This window comes from Hyperoodon ampullatus (genome assembly GCF_949752795.1).
Source record: "Hyperoodon ampullatus genome assembly, chromosome: 17".
NCBI classification, from domain to species: Eukaryota; Metazoa; Chordata; class Mammalia; order Artiodactyla; family Ziphiidae; genus Hyperoodon; species Hyperoodon ampullatus.
Window position 1 is genome coordinate 76,543,707 of NC_136930.1, and position 12,808 is coordinate 76,556,514.

A 12,808-nucleotide genomic window follows, 5' to 3' on the forward strand; every position below is an offset into this window, starting at 1 on the left:
GAGGACGGTCAGCCTGTCCTTGTTCTGCTTGGGGCCGGGCACGGCCCTGCCCTCCGGGCTGGGACTGGGCGAGCTGCGCCAGAAGAGGCCGGTCTCATCGGCGTTGTACACCTGCTCGGGGGACAGGCCGTGCTCGGCAGTTAAGCTCCGGAAGAAGCCGCAGAACTGCTCTGCAGCCTGGTGGTCGGCCACCTGTTTCTCGCTGGACGCGTCCAGCTTCTTGATGCCATGTCTGGCCTTAAAACGCCAGAGCCAGCCGCCAGAAAACACGCAGGGCTCGGTCAGCTGCATCTGCTCGTAGAAGTCCTTGGCCTTTTCAATGAGCATGGGGCCCGAGACGGGCACGCCCTCGGCGCGCTTCACCAGGAACCACTCGTACAGCACGCGGTCCAGGTGCTCGAGCTTGGGCGTGTGCAGCGTGCGCCGGTGCGCCAGGGCCTTGTCCGAGTCGGAGTTGGCGAAGAAGCGGAGCAGCTGGGCCTTGTGGGCCCTGATGTCGTACAGGGTGGACATGCCCACGTTGTACTCCTGCATCAGCGCCTTCCTGCTCTCCCCCTTCTCCAGGCGCCGGCAGATGTCCATCTTCTCCTTCAGGGTCAGCACCACCCTCTTGCGCTTCTCCCCCGGGCTCCTCCCGGCAGCCGGCTTGGAGGCCATGAGGAGGGGGCTCGGCCCGGCCGACAGGGGTCGCGCCTGAGCCAGTACTGGAGGCCTTTCCACCCCTCCCTCCCCTCCCACCACCCTCGCCCACCGGCGTCCTGCTGATGCTGATGCTGATGCGGTGCCGCCGCGAGCCAAGGCCCCTTCTCGGCTCCGGCAGCTTCCCGGGCCTCTCTGCATGGGGGACCAGCGTCAGCCACCCGAGGCTTCCACGGCTGGAACCTCCAGCCTTCTTTGCAGGGACGGTGGCAGCTTCTCCCTTCAAACACGGACCGGAGGGTAAAGGGGCCCCGGGAGCTGGTTTCCGGCAAATCGAGGTTTCACCGTCTGAGCCGTGGGTGCCTCTCTCACGTACATGGTGCTTCAGCAGCTGGAAAGCAAAAGGGGGAAGAAAGAAAAACGTTACGGAGCCCGTGCCTCGGCCACTGTAGGCACATCCTCGTTACTTTCGACGTGCTGGGGAGCGGCAGGGGGCGGTGTCGTGGAGGCGATGAATGCGCGAGCTGGCCGGCAGGTGGCGCAGGGAAGAGGCCTGCCCGGCGTAGGGGGGCTGCCTGGCGCGCTGGGCACACTGGCTCTTCTCAGCTTCCATAGTGACCTCTGAGTCGCTCCCTACGGCTCCAAATTAAAAGTGGCTCTCTTGGAAGCAACCTGGCCTCCCGGGAAAAACGCCAAGGGCGATGCCACTGAACGAAGCAAGGAAGCCATAGGCGCTGGGCGACCTGAGAGCCACGTCCCGCCTCCAGAACCAACCTTCCCGCTGTAGCTGCTCACGGCCACCTGACCTATCCACCTTCGCGAAGCCCTTGTTCCTTTGAGGGCAGCCGAGGCAGGGGATGGAGGCGCTGCAGGGGGCAGGGATTCCTCTAGACTTCCGGGGCTGAGGAGCCTGCAAACCTCTTCTGAAACAAGGTCCCCTCAAACCCTCTCTTTGAAAGCAGGGCCCAAACTGCTTCTAGAAAACCAGGCCTTGGTAGGCCTCGGGCTCCTCCCAGAGCTGGGAGGGGCTGCCAGTCTCTCAGCTACCGGTCCCCACAGCGACATGCTCAGACGCCAAGGACGCCTCTGGACGCAAAGTCACACGTGAGCGTGCACTCACACGCACCCTCCCTCCCTTACACACACACAGGACACTGGAAAGGGCCAGGCCAGAGCGGGCTTCCTGAATACTTGTTGATCGAGAACACCCTATGAATAAATTACTAATTCATGCTGGAAACAAAAATACGAGAACTGTCTTCTGGCCCCGCTGGGAGCAGTGTGGTCTTCCTGCATCAGTTATGTATCCTTATAAGTAGTAAACTTCGTGTTTAAGTTGACATACACGTCTTTGGTTAAAGCTAGTAAGAGAACATAAAGGAAAAGTGACTTATATAAACCCCACAGCTCTGGTCTAACTTGTCTTTCATCATCATCCATCTTTCATCCTCATAAAGATCTGGGTCATTATGGTCCCTTCCAGCTGGTCACATCTATCCCTTTATGACAATTTCCCCAAATGCCCCCCACCCCTCCCTGCTCCGTGGAGCAGACATGTAGGACTTAGCAGATGGTCCTGGCTGACCTGGGCAGCCTGTGAGAATCACAGCCCTGTCACATGTCACCTGGTAAAACGCCAACTTCCTCCAGCCCCTGAGGAGTGAAGAGCTGTTATCCCCACGCTGACCAGCCCTGGCTGGTCTGCTCGGGCCGTGTGGCGAGTCTGCCACGAGTCCTGTCTTCTCCCTCCCGGCCAGCTGTGTCCCGTGGCTTCCCTCTCACCCGGGAGGGACTGCCAGTCACCGAGGCAGCACCACAGGCAGCTGACGGCATCCGTCGCCAGGTCCCAGCGTGGAAAGGCAGCAACTCCCACCTCACCTCCCTCCCAAACCCTCACACTCGGCTCTGTTCGACTTCACGCCACGGGTGAGGCCACAGGACTACTCACATGTGCAACATAAAAAGGTAGCCCCTTGAGACCACAGCTCAACAGAAATGAAGTTTATTCAGATGTAGCAAGAGTCCCAAAGACAAATCCTAGGCATGTCAGCAGCCAGCCCAAGGTACGTCCTTTAACCCTTCTGAGTCAGTCTCCTGGTCTGCAAAGTGCAGGTGCTGGGCCTGCTGGGACCAATTTTCATCCTACTGGGTTGGCTATAAAGTTTGTTCAGGATTTTCCATAAGATGTTACGGAAAATCCCGAATGACCTTTTCGGCCAATGCAATATTTACTGGGTGACGGTGTGATTGTGCACTGCTTGGCCCTGTGGAGAGCAGAGGGAATAAAGGCCATAATCCATCCTTAAGGAAACATTTAATATAAAACCGCCGTAAAGGGGCTTCCCTGGTGGCGCAGTGGTTGAGAGTCCGCCTGCCGATGCAGGGGACACGGGTTCGTGCCCGGGTCCGGGAGGATCCCGCATGCCGTGGAGCGGCTAGGCCCTTGAGCCATGGCCGCTGGGCCTGCGCGTCCGGAGCCTGTGCTCCGCAACGGGAGAGGCCACAACAGTGAGAGGCCCGCTTACCGCAAAAAAAAAATAAAAATAAAAAAAATAAAACCACCGTAAAAACCAGGAGGAAATAGGGGACCCCTGGTCACTTGCGAGGGACTGACTCTAAGCACAAAAGGAGGGCTTCCCTGGTGGCGCAGTGGTTGAGAGTCCGCCTGCCGATGCAGGGGACACGGGTTTGTGCCCCGGTCCGGGAAGATCCCACATGCCGCGGAGCAGCTGGGCCCGTGAGCCATGGCCGCTGAGCCTGCGCGTCCGGAGCCTGTGCTCCGCAACGGGAGAGGCCACAACAGTGAGAGGCCACGTACCGCAAAAAAAAAAAAGCACAAAAGGAAGGAGGAAGGGCCAGACGTGGCGCCGGGAGGAGGCTCAGCGCCAGACACGGGCTCACTGTGGACGCCTCCTCACGTCTGAGCCTTATACAGGGGAGATGGGAACACCGGTCCCGATGGAGAGACAAAAACTTCCTTTAAAAGTGAAATTCAGATATTACTTCTGAAACAACTTCTTAAACCAAAAGGAAACAACACGGCCAAAAAATTAAGACGGTTTGAAGCCTTGCCACTGATATCCTCTTGGGCCATAGGGGACGGTAGGCGGGGGCAGAGTTGGGGCAGGAGAGAGAAGAGTGGGGCACCACCTGCATTCTGCCCCTTCCCGCAGGCGGGGAGATGCTCTTCCTTAGAGGAGAGCCTGAGGAATTTAGGAGGAGGATGTGAGAAACCACGTTTCCTCGGCAGTACCCAGTAATGTGCAAGGGCGTGTGTGGGGAGCGGGGCGACTATCAGAAAAATACTCCAGACACAAGTGTTCCGGCCTGAGGAAGGGCTGGATTAAGTCTTGAGGGGCAAGAGGGACTGGGGAGGGGTCCTGGGTCAGGGGCGGACATGGGGGTGCGCAACCTGCAAAGAGGGGAAGCGGGCAGTTAGTTACCCACGCAGACCCCTCCTTCGTGGGCGCAGGTGCGGGGCCGTGGGCAGCCCGAAGCAGGGGGACGGCTCGGGTTAGGGGAGAGGCTTGTTTTGATAGCGTTTCTAACGCCGGGGGCCACGTCTGGGGCAGAAAGGCAAAAACCAAAAAAAAAAGAAAGCAGCCAGGTCTCAGGCCGGCTCCTTCCTGGCGAAGGGACCTCGGGGGCTGGTCCTTACTCGGGGGGAAGCCCCGGCCAGGCTCGGAGGGAGGCTGCGGAGAGACCAGCTCGGCTTCGGGGGCCCGGGGGAGGCTCCGCACCAGCAGCTCGGCCCCTGCCCCAGCGGCCCGCCCGGCCCCCCCGCAGGCCTGGACCCCACTCACCTGCGGACCCGGAGCCGCCACCGCCGGCCGGAAGCGCCCCCGCCCCCCGCCGGTCCGCGCCGCTCCGCCTTCCCCCAGCCACTTCCGGGACGCTCTAGGCGGCCCGGGGGACTCGGCGTTTCTGTGGCTCCGCGGGTGGCGGCGGGCGCGCGGTGACCGTAGGCTCGGGTTCGGAGATGGGTGCATCTCTGAGCCGAAAAGGCGGGGGCTCTTGTCTTGGGCAGGGGTGGCAGCCGGCCGGGAGGCCTCGGGTGGGGACGTTCCTGATGGAGGAAGGCAGTGCTTGAGCCCCTCCCTTTGCGAAGTCCACCCGCCAACGCTGTTTTCCTCCTCCCTGGCCTCATCCACCCCTAATTTAGATGATTTGGGTGATGAGATTTGAAACTTCTGAGCTGGGGAGACCTGGATGAGATTCAGACTTGAGTTGATGCTGTAATGAGTTGAGATTCGGGGGATCTTCGGACGGGGTGAATGTATTTTGAATGAGGGGCAGAGGACGTCCAAGCTCGAATCCCCAGAACCTGTGACTGGGTCACCTCACATGGCATCAGGGACTGATGACATCAGGGCATCAGGGACTTTGCAGATGCAATTGAGTTACGATTTTTGAGATGGGAGATTATCCCGATTATGAGGATGGACCCGGTGTCATCACAGGGTCCTCATAAGAGGGAGGAAGGAGGCACAGAGCCGGAGAAGGATGTGAGGATGCAGGCAGAGGGAGAAAAGAAGATGTGACAGCAGACGCAGGATGGAGTGTGCGCCTAGAAGATGGAGGAAGGGGCCACCAGCCAAGGAATGCAGAGCCTTCAGGAGCCGGAAAAGAGCCTGCAGAAGGAACCAGCTCTGTGGACACCTTGACTTTTAGCTCCGTAAGGCTGGCGTCAGACTTCTGACCTCCAGAACTGTAAGATGATAAATGTGTGTTGTTTTAAGCCCAGTTTATGGTCATCTGTTGCAGCAGCAACAGGGCACTAGGATAGATTTTCATAGTTCTCTCCCTCTTCGTTCACCTTCTTCCCTTGGCTCCCAGGACGCGACCACCCCTGGCCCTCCTTCCTCACCCTCCCCTGCTGATTCCCAACGGGCCAGCTTCACCCCTCGGCTCTCTCCTCTCTGTCCACGCCCCCTCCTGGGATCTCCTCCAGTCTCGTGCTGTGCCTACCAGCAAAGGCAGGCAGCTCCCAAATGTATGCCTCCTGCCAGGACCCCGCCTGCAAACTCTAGCCGCCTGTGCCCTACCCAGCGTCCCGACCGACGTACGTAGCCTTCTAACCCTCGAGCCGGCATTTCTACACCTGGGCTCGCACCCCTCCCCCGGCCGGGCTCCAGCTTCACACCACCCACCGCAGTGAGTGGCAGCTCCACGTCTCCATCGCCCCGGCCAAAAACGCGGAGTCGTCCCTGACTCTCTGTCCCCCCACCCCCACGCTCTGCCCTCCACGTCCAGGCAGCGTCTGGCCTCTGCTCACTCCCCCCAGGCCGCCCTGAACCCGCTGTTGCCTCCCCTGGCCCTGGCTTCTGCCCTTGCCCCCGGCGGACTGGAGGGCCCTTAGCCAGCGGGGTCTCCGGGGATGGTGAGGTTGACCCCAGGAAGGCCGCCTTCATCCCCGCATGGCACTCTGCTGCCACCTGGTGGGCACCGGATCTCTTGCGCCCCCTAGAACCTGCTGGGGCCGATGCTCCCACGATCACGCTGGGAGCCTCGGGCCTCGTTTCCAGGACTGAGTCCACTCCGGCAGAGAGGAAGGGATAGGGAAGAGACAAGGAGAAGGAAGACCACCCCCTGGTGTCACATGAAGCCTGGTATGGAGGGCCCCTCCCCCAAGTATCCCCCCAATGCACAGAGTCAGGCCCCCCACCAGGCCAGACTGTCCACAGCCCAAAGGCCTTGGAGACGGTCTGGCTGAGCGGACGCCCCCTCACCGCCCCTTCCCATGGCATCTCACGTGCCCCAGAAAGGTCCTCCTGGGCCACCAGGCCTGGCGAGGTCCTGCTCTCACTGTCTTCCAAGCCCATGGGGCTCTGAGTGCTGTGGTCCCTCTGCCCATGGCCCTTGGCCTGGGCCACTCTGGGCACCCAGCCCAGGTTCCAGACCCTCGGGTGGAGAGATGTCCGGTCCCCCCAGAGCCAGGGCAAGGGTTTCTCACAGCAGAGGGGACTTTACTTGGGGGCTGGGGGTGTGGCCGGAGCTCCTGGCTCCCCGACTTCACTCGGGGAGGGAGGAGTGGACAGGAGAAGGGGGGCCAGCTAGGGGCTCAGTCCTAAGAGGCACCGAGGCCCTGAGGACTCGGGAACACACAGGAGGGGCACCTCTGCTACCAGGGCTCTCTGGGGACAGAGACCCCTGAGCCCAGGACGGACGGTGTGGGGCTGGCGCACCGATCAGGTGGATGGGGTCTCAGTGCCCCGCATGCACACTCAGCTGTGGGACATGCATTTACACACGCCCTCCACGTGCACTGTTCACCCAGGAACACACCCTCACACATGCATTCTACACGGTCGCTCCTACATGCAGTTCTCACACACACACAGAGACACCCTCACAGAGTTGGAGCTTGCAAGACACGGCTTTAATTCTGAGAACCTATCATGGGGAGCCCAGCACTGTGGACTCTCTCCCCAATCTATCAGGGATCTGGCAGTGCACCAGTTACCCTCCTGGTGATGCATGCACTTTTCTAAAGGAAAATGTCTACAAATGTGGAAGAGAATTCAGTTGCGGTTTTGCAGTAATACCCCATCTTTATTTTTTTTAATTAATTCTGCATAAAATAATGAATTCATCCAAAACTGATGTCCGTGAAAGTGTGGAACCACGTGGCAGCCCCAGGAGGTGGCCGTGGCCCGTTGGTAAGGAACCCCTGTGAGGTGGGTCTACCCTACACAGCCCGCCTCCCCCCAGTGCCCAGCCCCAGCACCAGTCCTAGCAGCCCCGGCTTCACACCGGCAGGATCAGGGAAATCCCTGAGCTATGTGAACAGGCAGGATTGCCCGGGAACCCAACCGGTCTGGGCGGGCAGATGGAGGGCCAAGAGAGAACAGGAAAATCTGGAGTCCTAGGAGGTGGCCGCAGAGCAGAGGTAAGGAAGGGGGCTAAGGGCAAGTCACATCGAAGCCACACCTCGACCCCAGTCCTGTATGAGGGACTGCAGGGAGTCACAGCCCCACAGGCCTTCCCGGAAAGCTGGGTCCCACCAAAGGATCCAGGCTCAATTCAGGCTCACTGCGTGCCCGGTGCATGCGTGACAGCATGGGGCTCAGCACGGGACCAGGGTCGGGGCTTAGACGTTGACCCCAGTGAGAGCTCAGTTTGGGGCCCAGGTCTGAGCTCAAACTGTGATTAGGAGTGGAATTTAATAACTCCACAGGGCCTCACAGCCGTGGTCTTCTATATTTGAGTCATGTCTATTAGGTCATCTATCTTGATCAGCTTGGGCTGTCCTAACAAAATACCAAAGTCTGGGTGACATAAACAAGAGAATTTGTTTCTCTCCCAGTTCTGGAGCCCGGCAGTCTGTGATCAGGGTTCCTGGGTGGGCAGGTTCTGGTGGGGACTCTGTTCCTGGTTTGCAGGTGGCTCTCTCACACTGTATCCTCGCGGGGCAGAGAGAGAGCTGGTGCCACATCTTCTCAGGTCACCGAATCCCATCGTGAGGGCCCCAACCTCATGACCTCATCCAACCCTGAGGCCCCCTCTCTGAAAACCATCAGGTTGGGGGTTAGGGCTTCAACATATGAATTAGGGGAGGGCACAGTTCAGCCTATAGCACTGCGCCCTTGGCCCTCAAAATTCATGTCCTTGGGCTTCCCTGGTGGCGCAGTGGTTGATAGTCCGCCTGCCAATGCAGGGGACACGGGTTCGTGCCCCGATCCTGGAAGATCCCACATGCCGCAGAGCGGCTGGGCCTGCGAGCCATGGCCGCGGAGCCTGTGTGTCCGGAGCCTGTGCTCCGCAACGGGAGAGGCCACAGCAGTGAGAGGCCCGCGTACAGCAAAAAAAAAAAAAAAAAAAAAAAATTCATGTCCTTCTCACATGCACGGTGCATTCCCGTCATCCCAATAAGCCCAGGAGTCTTAACTCATTACAGGGTCCACACTAACCCCTAAAGCCCAAAGTCTCCTCCAGACCCTCTCTACATAGACATGGCCGAGTCCAGGTATGATTCATCCCGGCAAATCCCTCTCTGGCTGTGAATCTGTGCAACCACATTACGTGCCTCCAAAACACAGCAGTGGGACAGGCTGAGGACAGAGATTCCCACCCAAAGGGAAAAGTCGTAAGGGAGAGTGGCGGGTCCCAACCCCAGCAAAGCAGCGCCATCGCTGGGGCTCCAGGCGGTCCTGCCTGCGTCAGCCGAGGACTCTGTGGTGCTGTGCTGTGCACGGCAGGGTGTGGAGCGGCATTCTCGGCCTGCACCCCCGGACCCCAGGAGCACCCCCGTTAGGGCAACTGAAAATGTCTTCAGGCCCCGCCAAACGTCCCCTGGGCCACGGAAACGCCCCCATCTGAGAACCACTGCCTTACAGTAACCACTTCATATCAAATCACATCAACGAACACACGGGCAACTGTCAATATTTGAAGAATGAGTGCTCCAGGCTGGTGCTAGGTGCTGGGTGCCTTGAACACAAAACAGATAAGAAAGGCCCCAGCCCAGGGCACCGCAGCTCCCAGTGAACTGGGGTGGGGGAGGGGCGCAGACGGGCAGCCCCACAAGGGAACAGCGAAGGCACAGACATTTTACTTCCCACGTGAGGCAGCTGAGCTGAGGGGGCGGGGGGCGTGTTCAGAGAGAAAGTACCAGGCGTGTGGCGTGGGCAAGGAAGGTGCGCCGGTGCAGGGGACACGCTCACCTCTGCGTGACCTTGAGCAAGTTCCTCCCTCTCTGGGCCCCAGGCTCCAAGGGACAGAGCCCGGCCTGGGGGGACTCGGGGGGCTGGGGTCGGGGTACACCCCAGGAGTGCTGTGAATCCCGGGAGCGCTGGGTCTCAGGGCACCCCTGGCCCACGCCGCCCTGTCACCCTGCTCCCGGCTGCCCCCCACTGCGAGGCATCCACTGCCCCTCGGCCTTCCCCGCGGCCCAGGGAGCCCCTTCCCCTAGTGCTGCTGCGCCTGGCAACATCCTTTCCACCCCTGACGTGCCCTGGGCCTCTTTCTGGGGTGTAAATCAAGGAGGGGAGTGAGATGTGCTCCACGAGGCCATCCACAGGGCCGGGAAGATCTGAGGAAATGAAAGGCCCTCTCCCGCTGTGGGAGGAGCTCGTCGCCCCCAGACACACCCTGGGGCCAGGAGGCAGTGGGTGCAGCCTGTGCCTGCCACCACCTGGCCGACCTTCCAAGAGGTCCCAGGGAGACCGGGCACAAAGGGAGGGTCAGGTTGAGAGGGCAACAGGGACCACTCATGGCCCCCAGGGCAACGGCAGCCGGGAGCCACTGGCCCTCCCCTGTGCAGAGGAATGACAGGAAGGGCCAGTCCCAGAGGCTGGCTGGAGCTGGCTGGTGACATGGATGCAGCTGCTGCCATGGTGGCCCAGGTGTCAGGTGTGGCAGGACAGGTGGCCTGACTGCTGAGCCTCTCACCCTCAGGTCTTGGCCAGTGGAAGCCTTTATAGGATCCTTATGGGACCCAGGACACAACCAGGGAGGAGAGGGGGCCTGGGTCTGGATGGGGAACGTCTAGCCCAGTGCCAAGCTCTTGTCACCTCCTCGTCCCGCAGAGGCCGCTGACACGGCACTTCCTGGACTCTCTTGCAGCTAAAGTGCCACGGTGTGGTGGGGTACTGAGTAAGGTCATGAGGGTGAGGCCCGCAGCTCCGGCCCGTATGCTGTGCTCCACACCCTTGCGCCCTGGCAGCCTCCCCAGAAGGTCCCCGCCAGGCCCCCTCTCTGCAGCCCACATTTCCTTCCTGCTGATTGTGCCTTCTGGTCAAGGCCTGTCACCCCAGTGGGACTCAGCCACAGGGGTCAGCATGGCTCCCACACAGAGCACAGTGGGGCCGAGGGAGGGGCGCTCAACCTGGGCTCAAAGACGGAAGGAGTGACTGAATCTGGGGAATACGGTCTCCTTTCTCTGGCCTCAATGCCCCTCTGAGGTGGTGGAGATGTGGTCTGGGGCCTCGTCCTGGGGTGGCTGAGAAATGGCCCCTGCCCCGGGCAGGCTCTGCCTTCCCGAAGCAGAAAGAAGGCCAAAGGGAGCGGGAGGGTGCAGCCCGGTGGGGGCTGGAGATTGGGACCTGCCCTGCCCTGCCCTGGGGCCCTGCGGCCAGGAAGCCGCTGGTGTTGACCGTGGGCGGCCACCCCCCGCCCCAGCCAGCAGAGACATATAAAGCCGCCCGAGGTCTGCTCCCCGCTGCCCGCCTGCCACCATGAAGGCTGTCCTCCTTGTCCTGCTAGCCGCTGTCTTGGCCCTGCAGCCAGGTGAGACCGCAGGGGGCCACGGGGCAGGGTGGGGGGAGCAGGGGCGGGGGGCGGGAGGGATGATCGAGGAAGGCCAGAGGGGAAGAGAGGAAGGTGGCGGGGGGCAGGCTGGGCGGAAGGACACGACGCAGAGGCGGGGAGAAGGGGCCTTGACCCCACCCAGCTCCCCCTGGGGCAGCTGTTAGTGCGGCCAGGATACCGGCTCATCTCCTAGCTGTCCCCCGAGGCGGGAGCGGGCCGGGCAGCACGGGGGTCTCTCCTCTAGCGCCGTGGGGCCAGCCTGACTGCTGGAGGGATGCACAGAGAGCCTGTGGGGTGGGCGGGGGGCACAGGGGCAAAGAGCCTCACGTGAAGAAGGGCCACAGAGGGACGGAGGGACGAGGGACCGGATCCGTCTCCCCAGGCCCAGCCCCGGCTTCTGACGGGGGCAGCAGGGCTAGGCTGTGGGCCTGCACTGCTCCAGTCTGGACTCGGGCCTGGTAGGGACTCTCCCGGCCCAGGGCCCCGGATGATCAGTAAAGCTCTCAGAGCCTCAGCTCCCTCTTCTGGAACGCAGGGATCATGGTGGTGCCCACGAGAACACACGGGTCGGCCGGCGTGTGTGGTGCCCGAGCACAGGCTGGCCACGGGGAACGTGTTGGCACTGGGGTGACGTGGATCCCAGCTTCATCATTGTTTTACCCAGAGGAGACCTAATCATCATGACAGCTGGGGCCACTGCCCCCAGGGACAGAGCAGGGCCGGGCCAGGGGTGCAGCTATGGGCTCACAGCTCTGGGTCGGGGGGAGGGGGATGCTGAGAGGGAGTGTGAAGGGTCCTGTCCATCCTGCCCTCACCTGCCTGGTGTGCGTCCCTCTCAGGAGCATGGGCAGCGTAACAGGGCCTGACAAGCAAGGGGGTGGGTGTGGCGCCCTCCCTGTGGGGGGCCCCCAGTTTGTGGCTCTTGTGCACCAGACAGTGCTCTCTACTCTGTGTGTCCTGTGAGAAAGAGAGGTTCCCCCCATACCCCCGCAGCACGGCAGGGCAGGCTGGGCAGCCTCTGAGCTCCACCCCACCCCCACCTTGCAGGCACCGCCCTGCAGTGTTACTCCTGCCAGGCCGAGGTCAGCAACAAGGACTGCCAGCATGTGCAGAACTGCAGCCACTCTGAGACCCAGTGCCGGACTGAGCGCATCCGTAAGTGGCCCTGCTGTGCCCGCGGGCCTCCCTGTGCCCCTGCCCTGCCCCCTGCACCTTCCCTCCGCGGGCGGGGGTTCAAAGGGCCTGGGCTCAGGCCTCTGAGCTGAAGTCTTCGTCCACCTGCCCACCTGTCCACCTGCCCACCTGTCCACCTGCCCACCTGCCCACCTGCCCACCTGTCCACCTGCCCACCTGCCCACCTGCCCACACATGAACATAGACGCTCAGCCTCCCATCTGTATTCGGGGGGTGAGTATCCAGGGCCCGGCCCTCGCCCAGTGGGCCCCATGCCTCGCCCAGTGGGCCCCATGCCTCGCCCAGGTGCTGTTGATGTCCTGATCTACATCAGCAAGGGCTGCAGCTCGCACTGTGTGGAGGACACAGAGAACTACTACCTGGGAGAGAAAAACGTCACATGCTGCTCTACTGACCTGTGCAACGCCACCGGGGCCCACGCCCCGCAGCCGGCCACTGTCACCCTGACGCTGCTCGCCACTCTTGGCGTGCTGCTGTTCTGGGGCCCCGGGCAGCTGTAGGATCCAGGAGGACCCTGTTGTGTCCCATGCTGGGCAGTGGTGCCCAGGGGCCCGGGGAGCACTCCTCACACACACCCAGTCCAGTCATGGCCCCTTTTGAACCCTAACTCAGGTCGGGCGATGCCCCTCGGCCCTTTCCAGCCCTCCCTGGCTCCCTCCAGGACTCCTGCCCAGCTCCCACTGCCCAGCAGGCTGCGCTCTGTGATGTGGAACAGCGTGCAGATGGC

General features: G+C 61.6%; 1 protein-coding gene across 1 annotated transcript; it reads left to right on the plus strand.

The window, feature by feature from the left end:
- Nucleotides 1-10,814: 10,814 nt before the first annotated feature.
- PSCA (prostate stem cell antigen) lies at nucleotides 10,815-12,581 on the plus strand (the record flags this gene model as incomplete). Its single annotated transcript, XM_079722557.1, has 3 exons — nucleotides 10,815-10,866; nucleotides 11,935-12,042; nucleotides 12,367-12,581. The coding sequence occupies 3 exons, from the start codon at nucleotides 10,815-10,817 to the stop codon at nucleotides 12,579-12,581; spliced, it is 375 nt and encodes a 124-aa protein (XP_079578683.1).
- Nucleotides 12,582-12,808: the final 227 nt, after the last annotated feature.